Below are 20,411 nucleotides of genomic sequence, written 5' to 3'. Positions count from 1 at the left end.
TCTCAGAACAAGCTTTTACACTCTAGTATCTCTGGTTTATTTTACCTGTAGTGAATGTTTTTTCTGTTTGTAGATATGGAAATATGAATATTTCAGTTTATATGTAACCTAAGATGAAAACAGAATCTAAAGAAAATGATCTTGATCCTAATGCAAGTCACCTCACACAACTATAAATAACAGACATGCAATAAACAAGTCATGTTATTTATTAACAATATTTTTCATTTTAAAAATTATTCTTGTTTCAAAACTGTAATCATTGTATGGTATATTAGTCTCTCAGCTTCTCTATTATCTGTGTTGGCTTGTGCAACAAAATGTACTATTGCAATTTGCCTTTAAATTTATTTCCTTTAATGTTTGTAGTAATACTGAAAAAGCTGTCAGTAAGAATTTACCTTCTAGTGTGGAATTCGTACAACCAGTATGTGTACCCTTACATTGCGTTGTTTCAGTAGATATTCCAACCTCTTTATAAGTGTGCCTATATCTCCCTCAATCTGAACTCAGTGACTTCACTCTAAAAAGTAACCATTCATCTTTTTCTTTTTTACTTTATTCACTCAAGCTCATACTTTCAATGCTGTTTGCCATTTTGAAGTTTTCTTTGCATTGATAACTGACTGAGGCCTTAAATGTTGTCTCATTGAAGTTCATTATAGCATTATCCACGTCATCTGGTTCACCACAGTCCACAGCTGAAAAACAGAAAATTTAAGTGAATAAAACAACAGCAAAACAGTCTGAATGTAAGCTAGAATTTATCTATGCTTAACAAACTTGTAATTGACTTATAATTTCATAATGATCACATTCACAACAAATGTTAAAAAGCCATTAACACCAATATACTACATAATGATATAAACAATAGAGAAAGACAGAGAAATTTGGCTTTTTATGGAAGCTCTTTAGACAAACAAACAAACAAATAAATAAATAAATAACACACGGTTTGTTCTGAACACACACTGGACTGACTATAAAGCAAAAAAATTAAAAAGAAGAGTTCTGATTTGGTTGTCACAGTCACAGTGAGGTATTATGCAGGTGCATTGCTGTTGGTATAAAGGAGTCCCAGTAACATTTCTTGACACAAAAGCTGAATAACTTTTTGGCTGAAAGCCCTTAGTGTTAATGTGTCAGAGAGAGGATGTGCAGCATTGTTCATAATGGCACTCAGTGTTGCTTTAATTCACTCCTTTGCTACTACCCCCTGGGGGTCCAGAATGTACCCTATAACTGATCGTGCCCTTTTAATTAGCTTCTTGATTTGGTGGGCCTCTCTTGAAGTGATATTACCAGCCCCGCACACCACAGTGTATAAAAATCACACTGGCCATCACAGAGTTATGGAAGTTGTGAAGGATGTCACTTCACACATTAAAGGAACACAGTCTCCTAAGGAAAAAGACCCTGCTCTTCATTTTCTTATATAGATTCTCTGTGTTCTGAGATCAGCCAACCTGTCATTAATGTTGACCACCAAGTACTTGTAGGACTGGACCATCTCTACATCCACTCCTTGAACAGTGACCAGACATAGAAGATCTTTGGTGTGATGAAAATCAATAACCAGTACTTTGGTTTTGCTGATATTATGATGCAGACAATTCTCTTTGCATCAAGAAAAATGTTCTCCACCTGAATCCTATACTTTGTCTCGTCCCCTTTATCAATACACCCCATAAGTGCAGATTCATTTGAGAATTTCTGCAAGTGACACGACCTGGAATTATATATTTAGTCGGAGGTATACAGAGTGAAGAAAAAAGGAGACAGGACTGTTCCTTACAGTGTTCCAGTGTTGCTCAAATCCATATCTGAGACACAGCCCTTGATTCTCACAAACTGCAGTCTTCCCAAAAGATAGTCCATTATCCAGGACACCATAGGCTCATCCACTTGCATATCTCCAAGTTTACCCCTTAACAGGTATGGCAGGATTTTATTTAAGGCAAAAAACATAATCCTCACCATACTGCCAGTTCTGTGGAGCAGATAGATAATTGCATCCTACACTCCAGTCTGTGTTCAATAGGCAAACTGCAATGTTCTATGTGGTCAACCACAAGAGGACTCAAATAGTCCAGAACCAGCCTCTCAAAGGTCTTCATGATGTGATACGCAACTGCCACTGGTCTGTAGTCATTAGATGAAGAGATGCCTGTCTTCTTTGGAACAGGCACAATACAGGACATTTTTCATAGCTGTGGCTCTTTCTGAAGCCTTAGGAACAGACTGAGCAGGTGACAGAGGACAGCACAGAGTTGGTCAGCACAGGCCTAAAAAACTCGAGGACTGACTCCATCTGGTCCAACAGCTTTTTCTGTGTGTAGCGTCCTCAGTTGTCTCCTTACTTGGTTTACAGCTATGGACAGTCCACACTTATGGTCAGAGATGAACCTGCCTCTTTCCATTCTAGTTGACGTGGTAGGAGTTGCTGATGTAGCAGAAGTGGTGGGAAGGGAAATCTATTAAAAAATTGGTTCAGAGCATTAGCTTTGTCCACATTCCCTTCTAGCACCTGAGCCCTGGATTGCTTGAATCCTGTAATTATATCCAATCCATTCCAGATATCCTTCATGCTTTTCTAAGTGAGTTTGTTTTCTATTTTAGCTTTATAAGCATCCTTTCCTCTACTCATCTTCTTATGCAAATGCTGTACGTCCTTCAGAGTCTCTTTGTTACTGCTCTTTCTTTCGCATTTAGGAGACCTTTTAGCTCCTTAGTAATCCAGGGCTTGTGGTTTGGAAAGCAGCACACTATCTTTGTGGGTACCACTGTGTTGACACAGAAGTTAATATAATCTGTGATGCAGTGACAGAGTCCCTCAATATAGCTCCCATGTGACTTGCACATCCTTTCCTATATCATCATTTGGAAGCAGTCATTCAAAGCCATTTCAGCCTCAAGGCTCCACTTCCTCACCATTCTGGTAGTAATAGGTTGCCGTCTAATAATAGGCTTGTAGTTTGTGTCACACATGCACAAATGGGGGCAACAGGCCCGATGGAGCACAGAAAAACTAAACATGGGGGTTTGGAACAAAGTACTAACACCTTTTTCCCTTCTTCAGCAGAAAAACCAAAGCTTAATGAATGTACCTTTTTGGAGGTCTGACCAGGTAATGCCCATTCCAGGTCTCTAAGACGATGCCACTTCCGGGTTCCTCTCAGCCTCTGATGTTTCCGTCTTCCTTCCAATGACTTAATGTCCGGTCCACTACAGATGACCTCACTTCTGGCCCCTGATTGTGTCATCACCGCCGTCCATCCTCATCATCGTCATTTCCTCTGTTAATTTCACTTCCTGTCATGATTCCATAAATGTCCCGCGAACTGGTATATCTTTGTCAAATGTATGATCTAATCCTCTTTGGCCACAGTTTCAGTCTTAAAAGATTATTTGGTTCACCAGACATTATACGGGGAATTCCCCCAAATCTTGATCTGTACTTTGTCTCTGTTTGTGTCTTTATACTGGGAATAACATGAATCAGGTTGTCATCAAACTTGCCTGAAGGAGCAAGTAGATTACAGTTAAAGGCATCTTTAACATTTGAATACAGCAGGTCCAGCTTGTTATTTCTTGAGTGGAATCAGTCACAAACTGATAGAAATTTGTCATTGTTGCTTCCAAAGTCACATGGTTGAAGTCACCACATGTTATAACTGTAAGGTTGGAGTGAATCATCGTTAAAGTATTAGTCAATTCCATTGCTAGGTCCCCTTCTGTGGAGGAAGCAGTGGCGGTTTTTGATATGGGCGACATGGGCCGTTGCCCAGGGCAGCATCGTGGTGGGGGCGGCATCATGGGCATCGGCAAAAAAAAATTTTTTTTTTTTACGATCATGCCCATGCTGCCCCGACATCATGCCAGTGCATTTTTGGGATTGCATGGGCACCGATCGGTTTTCTATTGCCCATTTGCGGGGAGTAAGGGTGCCCTCCATTTGCGAGGTGCGCCTGCTGCTTGCCGCACAGGGAGGAGAGGGGCTGGGCGACAGGGGATTCTCGGGCTGGCTGGAACGGCATCTAATAACCAGCTCAAAAAATAAAACAAAATAAAAACAAACAAACAAACACAAAAGCACCAGACATTATGATATAAACTTATAATTTGCACTGATGTGTTTTCTAAATTCTATCACACCCATATATGGGGGAAGTGAGTGCGAGGGCCCTCGGTGCGCCTGCTTGCTGCTGTTGCTGTGCTGAAGTCTCACACACAACCTGTCGAAAGGGGAGGGGGGCAGGGTGCTTCCAAATAAAGCACATTTCATTCATAATATTGTCAATCCAAGCCCATTATGTCACAATTAATTTTTCCTGGGTTGTGCAAAATCACAAGAGATGGGTGTTGATACTGGAGTGCAAAATTAACACCGATGGAAGATGGACAAGAAAAGGTCAAAGCCATCAGGTGCTCAGTTTAGAAAAAAGAGAAAATAAGAGGAGGAGAAACAAGCAAAAGATAAAGGTAAGCAGATGTGTCATTGGATAATGGCAGGTATTATGCATGACATGTATCCTGAAACAAGATAACATTAATTAGTAGGGATAGGGATAACTTCTGTTTATGTTTGTTAGCCACTTGGCTATGATAGTAAACAGTAAACAGACAGTAGACACTGATGTGGCTTATTGAATCTTTTGGACCGTGTTCAGCATAATATTAATTAGCCATTAATTGGAAGAGGTGTATTGTTGATTTGTCTCCTATTCTCAATGTATGACGAATTATAATGGCTGTTTGTTAGCTGTTTGCATACTATGCTACACTAAAACTGGATGATAGTATTCTGTTGTAGTCTAGCTGACTTAGCAAAAAAAATCCCTTACACTATTAGGCTACATTATTTAGGAAAGTTATCTTACTGTAATTACAAAGTAATGCATTACTTCCAAACACTGATGTTGTGATAGCCTATTCAATAAAATGCTTGTTATACATATAATTCTGAATATTTGATAAATTGGGCAAAATTATATGTTTGTTTTAATTATGAAAATAATGCATGCATGTATCAGAGTTTTATATTGGGTTTCTATTCAGGGGCACTTCTGAAATATTTTGGAGCACCCTCTGCCACTGCCACTGCCCAAGATGAGGAGCCGTCCACCTCCTCAGCCACATATGTGTCTCCACAAATGTCTGATCCCGAGGATGAAGACCCAATTGCGGCCACTTCAGGTGTGATTGTGTGTAGCCTGAGTGTGTGTGTGTGTGTTGCATAATATTTTGCAAAGACTATGAATGCTGTGTATTCCAAATAACTTGTGTATACTAATGCAAATGTATGTTCATAATAATGCCTGGAGCTGAACCGCCTGAGGATGAGCCCCTGCCTACAGACCCTGCAAACTGGCCTTCAGATATCACTGACAGCATTCGAATACAGCTAGTTTGCAAAGGACCAAGTAAGGTAGCACCTGACTTTGTTTTCCCTAGAAATGAGGGTGATGGAAGAAGTTGCCACTACCACCAGTATTTTAAGAAAACACTAGTTAGCGGTGAAAAGATGCCTAGAAGCTGGCTAGTATATTCTGAGAAAAACAACAGCCTTTTTTGCTTCTGCTGCAAGCTGTTTTCTAAAAGACACATCAATTTAACAAGTTCTGGACTGACAGATTGGAAGCATGCCAGTTCTCTTCTCACCTCACATGACAATAGTCCTGAACACCATAACTCCATGAAAGCATGGAAAGAACTGGTAGTGAGGATTAAAAAAGGTGAAACAATTGACAAACAAGAGATGGCACTTCTGCAGGCTGAGAAAATAAGATGGAGAGAGGTGCTGACTCGTCTCACTGCTATCATTCAGTCTCTCGCAATCAGAAATTTAGCACTAAGAGGACACACAGAAACATTGTTTTCTCCATCAAATGGCAATTTTCTAAAAGAAGTTGAACTCATGGCAAGGTTTGATCCCATAATGCAAGAGCACATTAACCGTGTCCAGAAAGGCACTTGCAGTCACACCAGCTATCTCGGTCACCATGTATAAAACAAACTCATTGATTTGTTGAGTAGCAAGATGACTTCAACAATGGTTGATGATATCAAGCTGGCAAAGTTTTTCTCCATAATTCTAGATTGCACTCCAGATACAGTATTAGCCACACTCAACAGCTGTCAGTTGTGATTCGGATTGTGTCATTACAAGAGAAGCCCCATATTAAGGAGTATTTTATGGGTTTTTTGGAAGCTGTTGAATCCACAGGGAAACATTTCGCATCCATGATTTTAAACAGGCTGGAAGAGCTGAAAATTCCCTTTGAGGACTGCAGAGGTCAGTCATATGACAATAGGGCCAACATGAGGGGAAAAAACAAGGGTGTTTAAGCCAGGCTCCTGGAACTTAATCCTAGAGCTCTCTTTCTTCCCTGTGGAGCTCATGCACTGAATTTGGTTGTTTGGTTGATGCTGCAAAGGGATCTATTGATGCCACAAGTTACTTTGGGATTTTGCAAAAACTTTGCAATTTGTTTTCAGCCTCCACTCAGAGATGGGCCATCCTGAAAAAACATGCTAACATTACACTAAAGATGTGGTATGAAACAAGGTGGGAAAGTAAGATCAACAGCGTTGAGCCTCTGAGGTACCAAGCATCTGCAGTGAGAGAGGCTTTGATTGAGGTGAGAGACCACACCAAAGACTCAGTCATAAAGATTGAGGCCCAGTCTTTGTCTGAGGAGGTGGGATCATACAGATTCAGCATTTGTACAGTGGTGTGGTATGACATCCTGAACCAAACCCACCATGTGAGCAAGCTCATGCAGTCTCCCAACATGCATGTGGGTGTAGCGGTCAATCTCCTCAAAAAGACAGAGAGAAGCCTCCGCAACTACAGGGCAACAGGCTTTGCATCTGCTCAAATGTCAGTCAAGGATATGTGTGAACATAAAGGCTGTTCTGCAACAGAAAAAACTGAGATCTACAAAGCGGCACTTCTCTTACGAATCATTTGATGAGCCATTGAGTGATGCCCTAAAGAAGCTGGAGGTGACCTTCTTTAATGTTGTTGTTGATGCTGTAGTGTCTTCCATCCAATAGAGATTCACCACATTGGAAAATGTGGGAGAGAAATATGGAGTACTGACACATTTTCCAAATTTCTCAAATGATGACCTCACTGAACAGTGTAAGGCCCTCAGTGCTACTTTGCTTTTCCAGGACCAATCAGACTTGGATGCCAGAGAGCTTGTACAGGAGATTAAGAATTTGCCTGACTTACCATCAACATCTATGACCTCTCTTGAGCTGCTGAACTTTGTGCATGACAGTGAACTCTCAGAAATATACCCAAATTTGTGGACTGCTCTGAGAATTGCAGTTACTCTACCTGTAACTGTGGCTTCAGCAGAGAGGAGCTTTTCAAAGCTGAAACTTGTGAAGACATATCTGAGGTCCACTATGTCTCAGGAATGCCTCACTGGCCTTGCCATCATCAGCATCAGTCATGGAATTGCTGACCAGATTTCGTATGATGACATTATTGATGACTTTGCATCAAGGAAGGCAAGAAAGGTCCTGATTTAGATGACAATAATTTCATATCAATGTGTGTTGTGCAATCATGTTAATTGTGCAATTTAGGAATTCCTTATTTTAATTGTATCTGCCTTTTATACTTATTTAATATAATAATTGTTATATGAATGTCTTATTTTGACTTCTGTGTGTGCTTGTTTTATATTTAAAGTTCTATTTCTTCCAATTTATATGTAAGTTATTATGTTTGTTTATGTGTATATATATACATTATTATATATATATGTTTATCCGGTTAAATTCAATATGGTTCCGACAACAGTTTTTACAATAAAATATGTCAATGTACAATCCTTAATATGTTTCATATGTCTGTGGGTGGAGGGGGTGGGCACCAGAGGGGGTGTTCACCCAGGGCACCAAACAGGCTAGGACTGCCCCTTATGTAACAAGACCTTAACAAAGACTTCTTTTGGTCTTCAGAACACTTATAAAACATCAGTAGATAGGTTATTTGTCTCTCTGCAGTATGGCATATTGATCTGATGATAAAACGACAGGTTTTATACTAAATAGGTAATATCAAGAGAAATGTGTTGCATGCTCGCTCCGTGATTCAGCAAAGACAAGACACTATCTATATACTATATTGCCAAAAGTATTGGGTCACCCCTTCAAATAATTGAATTCAGGTGTTCCAATCACTTCCATGGCCACAGGTGTATAAAATCAAACACCTAGGCATGCAGACTGCTTCTACAAACATTTGTGAAAGAATGGGTCGCTCTCAGGAGCTCAGTGAACTCAAGTGTGGTACCGTGATAGGATGCCACCTGTGCAATAAGTCCATTCGTGAAATTTCCTTGATACTAAATATTCCACAGTCAACTGTTAGTGGTATTATCACAAAGTGGAAGCAATTGGGAACAACAGCAACACAGCTAAGAAGTGATAGGTCATGTAAAATCACAGAGCAGGGAGAGCGCATGCTAAACGCACAGTGTGCAGAAGTTGCCAACTTTCTGCAGAGTCAATAGCTACAGACCTCCAAAAGCTCATGAACAGGACATAGAGAGCTTCATGGAATGGGTTTCCATGGCCAAGCAGCTGCATCCAAGCCTTACATCACCAAGTGCAATGCAAAGAATCAGATGCAGTGGTGTGGGGTTGTTTTTCAGGGGTTGGGATTGGCTTCTTAGTTCCAGTGAAATGAACTCTTAATGCTTCAGTGTACAAAGCCATTTTGGACAATTTCATGCTCCCAACTTTGTGGGAACAGTTTTGGGATAGTTCCTTCCTGTTCCACCAGTGCACAAAGCAAGGTCTGTAAAGAAATGGATGAGCGAGTTTGGTGTGGAGAAACTTGACTGGCCTGCACAGAGCTCTGACCTCAACCCGATAGGACACCTTTGGGATGAATTAGAGCAGAGACTGCGAGCCAGGCTTTCTTGTCCAACATCAGTGCCTGACCTCACAAATGCTCTCCTGAAAGAATGGTCAAAAATTCCCATAAACACACTCCTAAACCTTGTGGAAAGCCTTCCCAGAAGAGCTGAAGCTGTTATAGTTGCAAAGGGTGGGCCAACTCCATATTAAAGCCTGCAGTTAATCACACACACAGATACTGATCAGTCCAGAAATACAGAGGTAGAACATGCAAACTCTACACAAACAATGATTAGACAGAAGCCACACATTTTAATTTATTGCTGCTGTGGTTCTCTTACCTTCGCATTGAGGAAGAGACCGTTGCCATGTACCATCATTTTGACAGCTTGAGTAGAATTCTGAGATCACCTTACCATTCTAGAAAATAACCACAGAAGAATAAATGAGCATATTTAACAAAGAAAAGTTAGAATGCTGTTAAAAAATTTAAGCAAGTATTTAAGATAGAAATGAACTGACCTCTTTCATTATATACCCAGTTCTACAGTTCACTTGTATAGATTGTCCATAGTAATACTGCATCCATTCTGGAATTATGTTTCCATTTAAGACTGGTTTTAGTGTAGAGCATGAAATCACTGGAATTATAGAGAAGGGGCCTGTATTATATTTCCATTTTATGGAGTCAAGATAAGCTTTTCTGTACAGTGTACAATATGAATTAGTTAATGACATTGTTGCTTACATTCTACATAATACTTTATTTTCCAGCCTCTGCTCACTCCTGATTGATCTGTGTTAAATAAGATGTCAACTCTGTTGCTACCAGTAACAATTCTTTCAGGATGATCTTGGCCACAAAATGTTTGGGGCTTTCTCCCAGGGACCAGAATCTAGAGAAATTAAACAGAAGTTGAGGGAAGGCAAACATTCAATTCAATTTTATTTATTTTTGTATAATAAAGTGAACTCCAGTTGTGACAGATATGGGGCGCTGTCGTCCCCTTGAACCCTCAGACCACATGTCAGACACCAGATAAAAGTCCAAATAATGACTTTATTATAATAATAATGTGCACAAAGCACCTCCACTCCACAATACTCAATAATAAATCGATAATCAATCACAATCCTCCACTCCCAGCAACTCAGTCACCCTTCCTCCCAGCTCGGCTCACTGCTGGGATCTCCTAGAGTTCTTTTAAAGTCTTTAACCCGGAAGTGTTTCTGTCCCTCATCACATGTGACTTTATAACACTTCCGGGTCAGGTAAAAACTTCTTCTTTTCTTCATCCTGGAAGTACATCATTCCCTTTGCCCCCGTGACTGGGAAGTACTTCTGGGTAATACGGAAAATATACATCCCTGAGCCTCCCTGCAGCATCCCCTGGCGGCCCCCACGGTATCCAGCAGGGCTGTGATTAAAGACTCCAAGTTCCATGATGCCCTGCTGGAATTCGGGGCCCCTCCATGTTGCAGGGATGGCTCCATCTGGTGGCTTGGGGGTATTGGCCGGGGTACACTGCCAGCAATCTCTCACATCATACATAAGCCTAATGCATGTTACATCATTACACATAGAATATACTTTTTGTAATTACATGGAAGAATTGCAATACTTAACTATATATATATATACTAGCTGACACCCGACGCTTCACTGGCTTCACAATAATTTCACTAAAAAGCTGTCACACTAAGTTTACAAAATAAAATGCATTACAAAAAAGAAAACAATACTTTTTCCTGAGGTTTTATTTGAAATAAAAAAAAGATATATATATTTTTTTTATCAATTTCATCTAAGATCTCACCCCTTCTGGGATTACTTCACAACAAATTGCAGTCTCAGTTTTTCAACAATTTTAAATACATAGTAGAAATCTGCTCATCAATGTAAGCTAAATAAAACTTTTTATTAAAACACATCTTTTGTTGTGAAAATCTGTTAGTGCTGTTAGGACTGCAGGCACAGAATTTTGTGGGTCTGATATATGCAGTACCATATCATCTGCATATAGAGAAATTTTTTGTTCAAATTCTTCTCTGATAATCCCCTTTATCTCATAAGCATTTCTACAGTGAACTGCCATGGGCTCAATGGCGATTGCGATAAGTAGTGGTGACAAGGGGCATCCCTGTCTGGTACCACGTTCTAGTTTAAAATAGTTTGAATTAATGTTAATACAAACTGAAGCTTCTGGATTGGTATACAGTAATTTGATCCATGCACAAATGTTCAGGTCAGACCCAAATTTCTCCAATGTAGTGAAAAGGTAGTTCCATTCAATCATATCAAATGCTTTTTGTGCATCCAACGATAATAATATCCCTGGGGTGTTTGACTTTGCAGGTGAATATATTACGTTAAACAGGCATTAAGGATTGGAAGCTAAGTGTTGGACTTTAATAAATCCAATTTGATCTTGTGATATTACCGAAGGCAGCACTTTCTCAATCCTTCTAGCTAGGACTTTGGAGAGTATCTTAACATCATTATTCAGAAGTGAAACTGGTCTGTATGATGCACGTTGTAATAAGTCCTTATTTTGTTTAGGAAAGACGGTGATTAATGCTTGGCGAAAAATTTGAGGTAGAATTTTATTGTCTAGCTTTTGTGAATGATTCTAATAAAAGGGTAGCTATGATAGGGATATCTATTGAATAAGTGTTTAAAAAGGAAAAATAATACACTGAAAAGTACAGCTTTACAATTTAGAAGATAGAACCGAAAGCAATATTGAATGTGCAAACATGTTCCTGTGACGATGCGGGTTCTGCTCCATGCTTCCATCTGCTGTTCAGGAGCCCTTGAACCCAACACCGTCGATAGTTATAACCAAGATGAACTAAACAGTGAGGCAACAGCACAGCAAGGGGATGATGTAAAAAGTGCTAAAGTGCTTTTATTTTAAAACAATCAAAACAAAGTGTTCAAATAAATAAGTGCAGTGTCCAAATGTCAATAAATAATCCATAAAAAACAAACAAGGCTTAAAACAATACAAAAAACAATCCTTTAAAAGCTGAGGTTAAAACATTGCTGGAGGCAGTCCTTTCAAACAATTAAGACTGGTACTTCTTTTACATTAGCATCTCACCTGCTTCTCCCGTTAGGACCCTATAGCAGGCAAGACGCTTTCTCTGTCTGCAGCTGTCCATCTATCTCTTTCACAGGTCTGGAGGCCTCCCGATCCTGGCTTCGGTAACGCTCTCATCCCAGGCCTGAGACTTGGAGTCCTTGCCAACCAGGACACTCACGACAAGAACTTCTCCAAGCCTCCCGGCCTTACGCGGACAGTCTTTCTTCTATTCACTGGTCACTCCCGCTACAAGTTCACTCAGCGGGAGCGACCACTACTATAACTCCCAGGTGTTGGCCTAACACCCAGGCTTGCCTTCAGCTGCCTGTGAGCATTCACTCGCTCGCTCACTCGCACCGGCTCTCACTCGTTCTCTCTCTCTCTCCTCTCCTCTCCTGCTCCTCTCCTGCTCCTCTCCTGCTCTGCTCCTGCTCCTGCTCCTCGCTCTCCAGCAACCTCAGTTTTTCGTTCTTTTCTTTTCTTTTTCCCTCTTAGCCGTCTCGCGCTTCTATATATGCCGAGAGGACATAGCAGCTGCAGCCCATTAGCATCCCCAGGAACAATCACGGATGTGGGCAGTCTCTCACCTGTGCACTTAGATGAGAAACGCCCACACCGCAGATCACCCTGAGACGCTACAGTCACAACCACTACACCCCCTCGCTAAGCCGAGAGTGCAGTGATTATTTATTTAAAAACGGCCTTTTGAACGGGAGCTGTGGACCCGCTATACCACAGTTCCCTACACACATAAATATCGCATTTATAATGAAGTGGCCAGCACTCTGCTGCATTATATACACAGCTACGGTGTCCGAGCGGCGTGGCGGTGGTGCGTGCACAGTACAAACGCTATGAGTATTATGTACGACAGTTATTTTGTTACAATTCTTAGTAGCTATTAATACACAATTGGTGTGTATGTTAAAAAAATGAAAATTAAAATCTTTTTAATGTAGAAGCACATATTTATTTAAGTATATTAAAATACATGTTTATTTTTATGTATTGAATAGTTTGTGTACTAATTCTGCCATATCTGAATCAAGTAGTATCTGATATGTGGGTGTTAGTTTAAAATAGTTTAACCCCCTTTTCACCCCCTCAGGGGTAAATTTTGAAAAACACAAAGTTCCTGTTTATTTATTTCTTTTGTAGACAATATCTATTAAGTTTGAAGACTAAAGTCTTATTTTCATTCTTTTCCAGATGAATTTGCACCCCCTGTATCATGCCCACAGGGGCTAAATTTTGAAAAAATTCAAAAATAAGTGTTTGTTTTTAGTTTCTCAGTTAAGTAGTTTTTGATATATGGGTGTCACTTTAAAAAAGTTTACTCCCCTTTTCACCACCTTAGGGGTTGAATTTCGAAAAATCCGTTCTTAGTGGGTGCCTACGTCAGGAATCTACTGTCCAAATTTCACATTTCTAGCTCCAGCAATTTAGGCTCTGCGTTGATCTATTAGTCAGTCAATCTACTGTATTATATATATATAGCTGTACCCTGTGGCTTTGCCCACATAGTAATGAAACAGGGCAAACTTTAAAAATCAAAAGACGTTGGCACTATATCTGATCGTGATCAGCTCTGACGGGAAAGCTTTCCCCATGTGGGGAGAAAAGCAACCCTCTGAAACACTTGGAGCTCTGATTTTTCTCTTAAAAACATCAAACGTTATTCCTTAACAATCTGTAGATGATAATGTCTGTTGAACATACAGGTATCGCTAGCTAAGCGGAGGCAAGGTGCACTCCAACACATGGTGAGACGTAGACTAACTCGAACAGAGCTTGGCAAGTGAATGAGGAAAGCCCCGCCCCCCCAGCTCTCAGTCCACAGCCACTCTGTTAGATTTGCATAAATACATTGGTACCGCAAGTGAACTATGGTACTTAGTGCGATGAGAAAAGTCACAAAATCAACTGGAAAGTTCAAGCAAATTATAGAAAACAACCAGACCTAAATCCGTTTAGTAATTCTCTTGTGAAAAGCAGACAGACATAAAGCAGATAGACATACAGACAGAACACGCTTGGACCACAAAATTTTTAAAACCATTTCTTAGCGAGCACCTATGGGCCAAGGGTAACTTACATTAACCTACATGGTTTGGGAGATTTCATGATGAGTGAGTCAGTGGTATTTGGCTTTTATATACAGTATATATCTGCAGTGGGTTGGCACCCTGCCCAGGATTGGTTCCTGCCTTGTGCCCTGTGTTGGCTGGGATTGGCTCCAGCAGACCCCCGTGACCCTGTGTTCGGATTCAGCGGGTTGGAGAATGGATGGATGGATGGATATATTTATAGTGACCACTGTGGGGGACATTGCAGACCCTGCAAACCTCAGACACAACTTCACAGACACAAGCTCTGTTAAAAATAAAAGGTGCATTCACACAAAATATCTTGCACAAAGGCTTCACAAATGTCACAAACCAATCGCAATTCCTCTTCTCTTTCTCTTGTCCTGCTGCACACCTCTCAGGCAAGCTTCCTCCTCTTCCACTCAACTCCAACTCTATTGGATGATGCTGAGTGGTCTGTTTTATCTTGGACCCGGGAGTAGTTCCGGTACTATGGCATAGCCCAATGAAAGTACTTCCCGGTCAATCAGAAATACTACAAAGTAGGGATTAAGAATCCCATCCCACTGGTGGCCACCATGGAACTCAACAGGGCTGCCTCATGGGACTTGAATCCTTGTTCAATCCCAGTTGGGATGGATGTCAGTCCACGTGTGCTGTCCATTAAAATTATATATATATATATTATATATATATATATATATATATATATATATATATATATATATATATATATATAGCATGTACTGCTGATAATGGAAAAGAGAAAATACATTGTAGGCCTGGGTTCTAACTTTTCCAGGTCAGCAGTACAGACACTGCAATGCACTATGGCACACAATTGTTGATGTTTTGCTATCTGATACTTGCTCCATCAGTGGTGGTACTCCAAGATGCTGTTTCAAGTAAGAGTTAATCAGAGGAGTTACTGTAGTAATAAAAAAATGCCTAAAAAGCAGATCTAGTTACAGCATACTATGCAGTTATAAGGAATCGTAAGAGATAAACTCTCATGAAAAATGGTAAACAGATCTTTTCAGAGTTTGGGGACCCTACTGTATAGCTAAAGACTCTGCCTCCTACAACAGATGTACTTATCTTTGGAGTTATTAGTAATAATTTTGTTACAGCAAATGACCTATAGTACCAAAATAAGTCCTGTTAGAATAATACCTTTGAAGATATAAATATTTCATGGCTATTAAAAATATTGTCTTTATTAAATTTATTTTGTCAATGCTGGTCATGAAAAGTGCTGAAGGCTTATTGTTAGAGTTTTACATTGATGTTCAGGTAAACATATAGGTTATGGTATATGTCTCTACCCAAATAAAAGATGTTGTAATAACACCACTATCAGAATACTGAACTATTCACTGTTGGTCTTCATCATATATCTCATTAATTTAACCAGATTATTGTTACATACAAAATATGGCAGATGCAGCTGAACCAATTTTTGAAAATACAGTAATCCCTCCTCCATCGCGGGGGTTGCGTTCCAGAGCCACCCGCGAAATAAGAAAATCCGCGAAGTAGAAACCATATGTTTATATGGTTATTTTTATATTGTCATGCTTGGGTCACAGATTTGCGCAGAAACACAGGAGGTTAAAGAGAGACAGGAACGTTATTCAAACACTGTAAACAAACATTTGTCTCTTTTTCAAAAGTTTAAACTGTGCTCAATGACAAGACAGAGATGACAGTTCCGTCTCACAATTAAAAGAATGCAAACATATCTTCCTCTTCAAGTCAGGAGCAGATGTCAGAGAGATAGAGAAAAAAAGCAAACAAATCAATAGGGCTGTTTGGCTTTTAAGTATGCGAAGCACCGCGGCACAAAGCTGTTGAAGGCGGCAGCTCACACCCCCTCCGTCAGGAGCAGAGAGAGAGAGAGAGAGAGAGATAGAGAGACAGAGCAAAACAAACAAGCACAAATCAATACGTGCCCTTCGAGCTTTTAAGTACGCGAAGCACTGTGCAGCATGTCGCTTCAGGAAGCAGCTTGCACAGAACGTAGCAACGTGAAGATAATCTTTCAGCATTTTTAGACGAGCGTCCGTATCGTCTAGGTTTGCGTACAGCCCCCCTGCTCAATCCCCCTACGTCAGGATCAGAGAAAGTCAGCGCAAGACAGAGACGGAGAAAAGTAAGTTGGATAGCTTCTCAGCCATCTGCCAATAGCGTCCCTTGTATGAAATCAACTGGGCAAACCAACTGAGGAAGCATGTACCAGAAATTAAAAGATCCATTGTCCGCAGAAATCCGCGAACCAGCAAAAAATCTGCGATATATATTTAAATATGCTTACATATAAAATCCGCGATGGAGTGAAGCCGCGAAAGGCAAAGCGCGATATAGCGAGGGATTACTGTATACAAAAACTAGAAACATAATTTACACAGCTCATTCCAACTCAATTTGGGCTATTTCAGTTTATGCAAACTAAAATCAGTGCTGCTAGAGTATCACCCAATGTTTTGGAAATATCTCTTTCGCATACAAATTCCATCACAGAACAGATCTGTTTGCATTTGACTATTTAGCACAAAACAGAAAACACAGCTGAATGTAAAGCATAGAGCTGGAGTAGTGAAGACATTGCAGCGTTACAGCATTATCAAATTCCAAAAGATAAAAAAATATTCAAAATATTGTACAGGTGGCAGAAAAAAATCAATGAAAAAATTAAGTAAAGAAAAATCACTGACTTAGATGGAAATCTGAGAGAAAGGTGGCTAATTAGTCACTTTTAAAGTAATACCTTTAAATTTTAATAATAACAAAAATTAAATAAAACTGGTACAAAAACTTACTTAATAGCATTCATTCAGTAACAGACTACAATTGTGACACACAAACAAAAAACTGGGTATAAAGCAGCATCAACAATTTGGGAATAAACGTTTTGAATAATCATATTATATACAATGTACCATATAATATAAATTATAGACAAACAGTAAGCAGCGTAAATTGCAAAGTTGAACATATTGTGTAGGTTGTATTTTGTGTTGATCTCCTCAACTGGAGTTTGTTGTAGACTAGGAATCCCAAAGCACATAAATTCCAGTAAGCTCCAAAAGCACTTTCAAAAATGCCCACTAGAGGATAATATCATCATCAAACCCCAGCTAGTAATAAGGGCAAGCACTGAATCTTCATAAAATAAAGTATTAAAATCACTATGAAGCTTCATGGAGCACAAAGGCAAAATGGAATTCCCTGAAACACAAGGAAACCCAAGTGAACAAAGTCCCATTACAGAATCCAGATCCAATTTAACCCTGCAACTCTGTGACCCAAGCTTGACAATATTTATATAAAAAACAGCACTTCTTATACAATACAATAAAAATTGTTTATTTGAAAATGAGTGATTAGATGTAATTTTTTTTTATATAGAAATACAGATATGAAAACAGAATGAAAATGAAAAGTTGTATGTAATTTGTTTTTTTTTTAGCAGAAACTGACACCGTTTCTCACTTTTTTCTGTTCATCACAAAGAAAACTTTGAGAGGTGGTGTGACACTCGAACAGTACAGCATCTGTACACGACACAACTACCCATGCAGACTCTTGGCGGAGGAGTGAGTCAGAATTCGGCTATACCTGTATGATGTTGCACTTACACTCTTGCCAAGCTTCACAGAGACTGCCGAGACTGGAAATTTCACAACAGACTGTCACTTTCTTTTTATTATTAGTTAAAATAACTGTAGTGGGGGGAGTATAGGATTTTAATTGGGTTGATTTAGAGTAGTCTGGGCCAAATCACATCTTGTCAATCACTCCCCCCATAAAATTGTTCATTTATATAATTTAAGGTCTTTTCTGTATCCAGAAAGAGGAACAGATGATGTATTACAAAGGGATGAGGCAGCACTGACAGTTTGTAAGAATCTGTGCATGTTAACAGAGACTAAATGACAGTAAATAAAGCTAGCCTGATACAGGTGAATTAAACTACAGATTACCTTCTGTAACCAGCATGCTAAGACCTCCATCCATCCATCCATTTTCCAACCCGCTGAATCCGAACACAGGGTCACGGGGGTCTGCTGGAGCCAATCCCAGCCAACACAGGGCACAAGGCAGGGAACCAATCCTGGGCAGGGTGCCAACCCACCGCAGGACACACACAAACACACCCACACACCAAGCACACACTAGGGCCAATTTAGATTCACCAAACCACCTAACCTGCATGTCTTTGGACTGTGGGAGGAAACCCACGCAGACACGGGGAGAACATGCAAACTCCACACAGGGAGGACCCGGGGAGCGAACCCGGGTCCCCAGGTCTCTCAACTGCGAGGCAGCAGCGCTACCCACTGCGCCACCGTGCCGCCCATGCTAAGACCTTGACTAGTAATTTTATTTTGGTGATCGTGAGCGACAAGGATCTATAGCCCTGACATAAGGAGGGGTCTTTATCCCTGTTTTAAAAGGAGAGTGATAACAGCCATGTTAATATGGGAGGTATTTTCACAAATGGGGTTTTTTCATTTTAATTTTAATTTTTGCAGCATTCTTGCGTGTAGACTTTGAAAATTAAATAGCAAAAGAAAGAGTGCATTTTTATTTAATAATTTTCTTTTTCTTTTTTGCAGAAAAAAATTCCCATATATTAATGGCTGAGTTCAGGTGATCTGCAGAGAAGACTTCCCTCAACTTTGCAAAGAGTGAGAGAGACAGCTGGTTCCGCAATGCAGAAAACAATTCTGGAGACAACCCATCCAAATCAGGTGCTCTGCCAGCATTAACAGAGAGCAGTGTATCCTTAGTTTACAGTAGGGAAAGTGGGATAAAACAGATTTGTCATACAGGTACTTTCTTACAGGAAGCAAAAGTGGGGGCATTGTACTAACAGAATTAAAATAAGGTACAATATTGTTAATGGAAAGACACAGTAATTGATGTTCAAGAGGACTTTTACTCCTTTGCACTGTTTATAAGACAGTGGTAGTTGTAGACAGTAACATAGTAACACCAATATTTAGATATCTGAATGAACTTGTCAGCCGGATAGAAAGTGGAAGATGTGACTGTTGACAAAAGCAATTTAAAGGACAAACTGATTAAGGGACCAACTGATTTCAAAGCTGGACCAGACTTCACATGAACTACGCAGTTTAAAAATTTCAGTGGAGACTTGAAGCAGCATTGCCTCTAGGGAATATTGTTAGCTTAAACATAAATAATTTAGGAAACATTCTGTTTAGTTGTGGGAACAATCAGGTCCAGTTTACTTAGGACAACAGCTATAGGCTCAAGAATGAAAGAGAATAGTATGTAATGGGGACAAGGGACAAGCTTGCCTGACACCATTGTAAGTACAAAAAGTAAGGAATTACTACTTTTGATTGGTAAAGGCCAGAAATAAGTGATATTTTGGCTACATATATTGGAACAATTTTTAGAGTATAAGCTATTTGGCCCAACAAATTTTATCAATTCTATTTACCTTATTTCTAAAAGGTAACATTAAGTCCCAAAAGTGCTACTGTCTGTCATGCTACTTGGTAACTTATTTCATGTACTTGTGGTGCTCTGTATAAATAAAAACTTTCTAAATTTTATGTAACATTTACCCATAACAGGTTTCTATCTACATGATGCTCACATACTGTTGTTGAAGAACTCGTTTCAAAATGGGCTCCACAATACTAATTCTACTAATACTAAACTGGCTTTACAGCCTCTCATTTATATGTCATCGTGTTGATGGCACTGTCCCACTCACGAATATTGACGCTTTATCATTGAGTGGCAAAACGTACAGAAATATTCTTGATTTTTTTGCAGCATAATGTTTTTGTCCATTAAATGGCTGCAGAATACTGTCCCAATAGTTACTTGGGCTTTACACTACAAAGCAACTCATTAAACATCAACCCTTGTCTGACTTGGGCTTAACCCAGGTTTTAATACTGTCCCAGATGGATGGGGACCCTACCCAGCCGGGACACCTGGATGGTCCCCGTGATGGACAATACCTCCCCTGGGCCAAGAGGGGGCAGCCGCCTGGGTCTGCACTGGACCGGAGCTGGGGCACTCATTCCTACCGGAGGACATGGCCACCACCAGGGGGCGCCCAGACAGTTGTGAAGTCCAGGATGGCAGTACTTCCCCCACACCAGGAAGTGCTGCTGGAAGAATTCCCAGGGGCACCCGGAATGCTTCCAGGGGCTCTCTTGACACTTCCGTCACACCAGGAAGTGTCGTGAAGGGAAGCACCTGGAGCTCATTTGGGTCAGTATATAAGGGACCACCTCCCTCCAGAAGCTGAGCCAGAGTTGGGAGGAAGGAGACAAAGCTTGTGAGGAAGGGAGAGGCGGTGAGA

General features: G+C 40.2%; 1 protein-coding gene across 2 annotated transcripts in view; it reads right to left on the bottom strand.

Moving 5' to 3' along the window:
* LOC114657950 (complement C1s subcomponent-like) overlaps nucleotides 1-20,411 on the bottom strand; it is a 129,841-nt gene that overhangs the window by 77,625 nt on the left and 31,805 nt on the right. For both annotated transcript variants that reach the window (XM_028809936.2, XM_051932125.1), the window contains exons 6-9: nucleotides 9,635-9,782; nucleotides 9,409-9,527; nucleotides 9,228-9,306; nucleotides 579-701 (exon numbers count right to left, since the gene is read on the bottom strand). In XM_028809936.2, the coding sequence (XP_028665769.2) occupies nucleotides 579-701; nucleotides 9,228-9,306; nucleotides 9,409-9,527; nucleotides 9,635-9,782 (469 nt within the window). The remainder of the gene's footprint in view (nucleotides 1-578; nucleotides 702-9,227; nucleotides 9,307-9,408; nucleotides 9,528-9,634; nucleotides 9,783-20,411) is intronic.

The sequence above is a fragment of the Erpetoichthys calabaricus genome, chromosome 9 (genome assembly GCF_900747795.2).
Source record: "Erpetoichthys calabaricus chromosome 9, fErpCal1.3, whole genome shotgun sequence".
Taxonomy (NCBI): domain Eukaryota; kingdom Metazoa; phylum Chordata; class Cladistia; order Polypteriformes; family Polypteridae; genus Erpetoichthys; species Erpetoichthys calabaricus.
The sequence above is the reverse complement of the archived record's forward strand: the minus strand, read 5'-3'. Positions and strand labels throughout refer to the sequence as shown.